At 42.0% G+C, this 6,493-nt stretch overlaps 1 protein-coding gene across 1 annotated transcript in view; it reads left to right on the top strand.

Annotated features, from left to right (window-relative positions):
- Positions 1-2,724: 2,724 nt before the first annotated feature.
- nup50 (nucleoporin 50) overlaps positions 2,725-6,493 on the top strand; it is a gene marked incomplete in the record, with an annotated part of 25,905 nt that continues 22,136 nt past the window's right edge. Inside the window, 2 exon segments of the mRNA XM_032511881.1 lie at positions 2,725-2,952; positions 5,217-5,295. Of these exon segments, the coding sequence (XP_032367772.1) occupies positions 5,227-5,295 (69 nt within the window).

Here is a 6,493-nt window from a genome sequence, read left to right as displayed (position 1 = left end):
AAAAAAAAAAAAAAAAGACAACAACAAAAATATTTTTTTAAATCAACAAAAACTATGTCAAAACTGGGCTTTTTTTCCAAAAAAAGAGACACAAACGTCAGAAAAGAGATTTTCAGTATTGAGGCGCGTTGAAGACATCACCACGGTAACGACATCCGTTCTACTTCCTTTTAATTTGTCTCCGAACCAATCGACGTCCACGTAGCAGTCCATTAATCCCCCTAATTACAGGTTCATCAGCTGAGGCCTAATTGACACGTAGACGTGTCTGCCTAACGGGCAATTAGAGACGAGACGCATGGAATCAAAGATCCTGATGATTTAATCAGATCTGATGATTAGATCCGAGCAGGAATCTGCAGAGACGAGATCGTTAACACAAATGATCTTTTTCTGTCTCTCACTCTCATTTACAACGGGCCCCGAACGCACCACACGCCACCCACGGGGAAGTGAAATGAGCTATACCTTTCAACAAAACTTTAAAAACAAACAAAAGTATTTTTTTAAATCAACAAAAACCTAAAAAAATTAAAAAGCTAAAAAAAAACAAAAAAAGCGAGAAAAATCTCTGAAATAAGATTTAAAAAATACTTGGAAAAAAGACAACAAAAATATTTTTTAAAAATCCTCAAAAAACTCTGAAAAGGGACAAAAAAACTAAAATAAAATACAATTTTTTTTAAAAAAAATTTCCAAAGCAAAACAAAACTAAATTATTTTTACTATTCCCCCCCCCCCCCCCCCCCCCCGGCTGCACCTAAACTTATAAAGGGGGAAAACCACCCCTCATGGTACCAGTCCAGCGTCCGTCTCTCAGAGAGACGCCGCCTTTGATTCAGCTCTCAGCTCTGTCAGCCCCCCCCCCCCCCCGCCCCGCCCCCCACTGACTCCAAAGGCCCGACCCGCCTCGCTCTGAGTGCCGTCGCTGCTCCAGACTTCAGTACCCCCCACCCCCTGCTGAGAGCGGGCCCCCTCCCTCCCGGCCCTCCATCGTCATCAGCACCCTGTATCAGACGGAGGAACTTATCAGAACCACATGATCTGCTGGAAGGACTACTCAGATCCTCCTCACAGAGGAACTATTAGTTATTATTTATTATTATATTATTATTATTATATTATTATTATTATACAGCATTGTCAGCTTGTATTGAACATGTACATGCTTTTTTGTTGTGTGTGGTGTGTGTGTGGTGTGTGTTGTGTGGTGTGTGTCCATCAGATTATTGGTTAAAAACCTCACCAACAGAAGTAACTGAACCTCATAATTGAATACCATAATGGTGGGGGGGGGGGGGGTGGGGGTCTGGCTACGGGCCTGGGCCTACCTGGAGCAGATGACCAATCCACGAAGGCCGGGCCAAGTGTTGCGCAACACTCGGCCCAGAGTAGAAAACACCGACCGTTCAAAACAGTTGGAAATCTGAATGTTTTGGCTCAAAAGTAAAAAAAAAAAATCGCTTTTTAACAGCCAAGTCTTTCCATTCGATCAAAGTATCAACAACAAAAAATATATCTGGGTTTGATAAGTCAGCCTTTTATAAACAAGCTCCCACCAGTCGGTGTGATGCGTTTAAAGAGCCCCCCCCCCCCCCCCCCCCCCACATTGGCCGGCCTTCTCCTTCTACATTAAAGCGGTCTTCTTTCTGTTTTCTGCTGCCAAGTCTCTCCATCTTCTCCTCTCCAGCTGGTCCAGGGTCTCCAGCTGGTCCCGGGTCTCCTGCTGCCGCCAGGGCCCACAGCTCACTTCCTACTTTCTCCAGCACCTGTTCCTGTTTGGCACGGCCGAGCGGGATGCTGAACGCTTGGAGAGGAGCCATCTGCTGCCCGGCCCTGCACCATTTTACCCCCCTATCCCCCCCATCCTCCCCCCCCCTTCAGAGTCTCTGGCTGCATCCAGACTTTTTCTTTTTTTATCTGAAACACAGAGACGGAGTAAAAACTGAACCAGATTGTCTGGTAAATCCCCATTAATCTCCGTATACACAGTACATAGGTGAGTAGTACACCACGTACAGTACATACAGTAGAGTATACTGTAGATATAGATATGCATACATATTGTACAGTAAATATCTATACACACACACACACATATATATATTTACACACACACTGTAGGTTATACTTACACACTTATATTTACATTTATAAATATGTACAATAGGTTTAATAATTCTAAAAATACACTTAAAAGTAAAACAATGCATTGACAAACACATACACACATATACATATGTGTATGTGTGTGTGTATATATACACACACACACATATAATATACTATATATAATGTATATAATATACATATTGATATATTATACATATATGTATATATATATATACTATTGTGTGTGTGTATATATACACACACACATAAGTAGGCCTATATATATATAAATATATTATATACATATACACACACACACACACAAACCATAATACACAATACATGTACATATATATATATATATATATATAATATAATATCAATGCATATATATACTGTTTTTATATATATATATATAAATAAAATAGAAAAACTATTTTCATGTCTTCAGCTGTCCTGTCAAATAAAGTAAAAAATAGAATATGTTGCATTTAATTACTATATAGGAAAAATATGCACTCGTTCCTCGCAGCTTGTAAAAAAAATAAATAATAATTTGTATTTATTTGAAATGCACTACAACTCCCATGTAAAAAAAAAAAAAAAAAAAAGGTTGGCTGTGTCTTCTGCGCATGCGCAAGAAGGTGGGACCGGGACGCGCGAACAACTCATGCGGATATACACCGCTGTGTAAAATGGCGGCGTGAGAGAGGCTCTTTCAAAACACAGAGATCGTTACCGGTGAAGGCGGTTAGCTAACGTCTGTGAGACCGTCCGCGCTACGTGGAGTCGCCCGTACGTCACTCAGAGGCCGAGGTGGGAATTCCCGTTCCAGAAAAGGTACGTTAAAGTCTTAATGAGGCGCAAACGTTGGCATTCAGTCCGCATTTAACGTGACGTTAGCCGTTAGCTGCTAACGTGGGCCCCGGCTACCTTAGCTCACCGGCTAACAGGGTTGTGGCTAGAAGGGATACAGCTACGGTCGGAAGTTACGTAACATCACGCAAAATCTTCACCAATATAATACTAATTTAAATAATTTCACCCAGGAAACGCGGGTTTGTGCCTCGGAAGGTTTTCAACCCAAATCACGATTTTATCCACCTAAATACTAGTCGTTTTGGTGCCTAGCTAAACATAACGGTCGCCGTAGCTGTATCCCTTCTAGCCTTCCCGTGTGGACGGACCAACGGCTCCCCACGTCGATAGATTCGCTCCATATTCATCCACATTTTACCATCTTTTTCATGTCGCACCTCCATATGAACTGTACTGGACTGAGTATCCGAGCACTACATCACTACAACGTTATAACCGCGGGGAAAATGGGCTTTTAAAGAAATTAGGATGCTCCTCGTCGCGTTGGGTCAGCGAAAATAAACGACATATGGGGACGTTCTAAAACGCTTAACGTGAAAAAGCTTAACGTGATTTAATGTACCTAAACAACGGTCAATCATCACCATATTTACCATGGCCATATCTTGTCATAAACACTTAAACCCGTCAAAAAAACTACACTGAAATCCAACGATTATAGAAGTTATATCACGGTTACGTTTTCTTCTTCATTGGTGTCTATGGCGAGGAAAAGGCTTAACGTGGTTTAATGTACCTAAACAACGATCAATTATCACCATATTTCTCTCACATATTGCTCCTCATAACCAGTGAAAACTGTCAAAAAATCGGACCCAAAGTCCTATTATTATGGACGGTAGCTGACATTAAGCGTGTCTGCTTCATTAAGGGATATTTTATATTTAAGTACATTAAGCCACGTTAAGCCTTTTCCTCGCCATAGACACCAATGAAGAAGAAAACGTAACCGTGAGATAACTTCTATAATCGTTGGATTTCAGTGTAGTTTTTTTGACAGGTTTAAGTGTTTATGACAAGATATGGCCACGGTAAATATGGTGATGATTGATCGATGTTTAGGTACATTAAACCACGTAAAGCTTTTTCACGTTAAGCGTTTTAGAACGTCTCCGACATATGTGACCGCTTCCCCCTCCGCCGCACTGTCAATAATCACAGTCATTTCCAGGAAATTACTTTGATTTTTTCCCCTCAGTAGTAGGCCATGAATCACTGTTTATCTGAGTACCCCAAAACAACAGGTTACCTTGATTTAGGCTTTAAAACAATAACCATATCGTGCCCCATTTCCTTTCTGCTGCACCTCTGTATCCGTGTGAAAGGACACCAGGCAGCACGCGGATGCTGAGACAATGGGTCTAAAACAACCGGTTACCCTGGGCTGAAAACGCATGTCCAAGGCTCTCAAGTTTCTACAAGAACATGTTTTACTTGTTATTTGAAAAAATAAACACGAGATCTACATATCCACCTACCCACCCACCCACCTATCTATCTATCTATCTATCTACCTATCTATCTATCTAGAAATAGAGACAGTTACACACACACACACACACCATGAAATATATATATATATATATATATATATATATATATATATATATATATATATATATTATTATAAATATATAGAGCTATCTATATATATAATCTATATATATATATATATTATATATAGATATCTATATAATATATATATCTCATATAATTATATATATTTATATATATATAATATTAATATATATATATATATATATATATATATATATATATATATCTATCTCTTATTAACACATACTACAGATTAATACACACGTAATCAAAAGTTGTTATCTGGACTCTCTCTAATGTGTAATCCAATTTAATAGAAACTAAAATACTGAAAAAGAAAAGAAGTTGGGGCCGTACGTCTGCAAAAGCGATTTTTAATCTCAATGGGTATTACCTGGTTAAATAAAGGATGAATACGTGGGTCCGGACGGCTCGTTTAAAGGAACAGTTGAACATGGATTGAGCATTTTGATAGTTTCACTGTGTTTAAATAGCACCGGGACCTGTTTTAATGAACAAAACCACCACATACGGCCACACCCTGGTCTGCCACCCGAGTGGAAGCTGAACTTGTTGTTGGTCTTATTTTGAGAACATCTGCATTATTCAGCCCCCCCCCCCCCCCCCCGTGCTGCTGGGTAAGATGGCGTGTGCGTCCTGTGTTCCAGGGCAGGTGGGATGGCGAAGAGGATCGCTGACAAAGAGCTCACGGACAGGAACTGGGACCAGGAGGAGGAGGGAGAGGAGGTGAGGCACAAACACACACAGGAAACACACTCTCACTCTCTCTGTGTGTGTGTGTGTGTGTGTAAGAGAGAGAGAGTGTGTGTGTGTGTGTCTCCGTGTGTGTGAGAGAGAGAGCGTGTGTGTGTGTCCGTGTCTCCTTGTCTGTGTGTGTGTGTGTCTCTGTGTGTGTGAGAGAGAGTGTGTGTGTGTGTGTCTCCGTGTGTTGGAGAGAGAGCGGGTTTGTTGTCCGTGCTCCTTGTTCTGTGTGTGGTTGGGTCTCTGTGTGTGTGAGAGAGAGTGTGTGGTGTGTGTTCCGTGTGTGTGAGAGAGAGAGCGTTGTGTTTCCGTGTCGTGTGTGTGTGTCTGCTCTGTGTGTGTGTGGAGAGAGATTGTGTGTGTGTGTCTGTCTCCGTTGTGTGTGTGTGGGTGTTGTGGGTGTGGTGTTGTGTGTGTGTGTGTAAGAGAGAGGGAGCGTGTGTTTCTCCTGGTCTCCGTGTCTGTCTGTCTCTTGTGTGTGTGTGTGTGTGTAAGAGAGAGAGAGAGCGTGTGTGTCTCCGTGTCTCCGTGTCTGTCTGTCTCTGTGTGTGTGTGTGTGTGTGTGTGTGTGTGTGTGTGTGTGTGTGTGTGTGTGTAAGAAAGAAAGTGTGTGTGTCTGTGTAAGAGAGAGAGCGCGCGTGCGTGTGTGTGTGTGACTGTGTGTGACACTGTGTGTGTGTGTGTGTGTGTGTGTGTGTGTGGTTAAACTTCTTTAGCAGCTCTTTTGAGTGTCATTTATTTACTACGTGCTCCAGCTTTTCCAACGTTTTAGACACAGATATGATGACAATAGTCCAAAAATCATGTTCAGTTGCATGTGTTGTTTATCTGAAACTGAACCATTGTGTTGAGGGAGGACTAGGGATGCAACGGGTACCGGGTTAACGGTGAACCATGATGGAAATGTAGCCTCCGGCGTGCGTTTCCTGGAGTTGGAGCCATGGCGGGAGGAGGACGTGACCGCGCTCAGGACACGTGTGTTTTAGACTGAAGGATTTTCTGATCCTTAAAGATGTGTTCAGGGTCTTCCAGGATAGCTGGGGGATATGGAGACAATCAGGGGCGAATTTAGTCATTTTGAGGCCTAAGGCAAACACGGGCACGGGGCCCTCCACAACCCGTGTTCTCCCCCTTTTCGGTCCTTATTTATCTGAGAGAGACGTGCTCTCTGTCTGACAGCTGA

The sequence above is a fragment of the Etheostoma spectabile genome, unplaced genomic scaffold (genome assembly GCF_008692095.1).
Source record: "Etheostoma spectabile isolate EspeVRDwgs_2016 unplaced genomic scaffold, UIUC_Espe_1.0 scaffold502, whole genome shotgun sequence".
Taxonomy (NCBI): Eukaryota; Metazoa; Chordata; class Actinopteri; order Perciformes; family Percidae; genus Etheostoma; species Etheostoma spectabile.
Note: the sequence above shows the minus strand (reverse complement) of the source record. Positions and strands in the feature narration are given on the sequence as shown.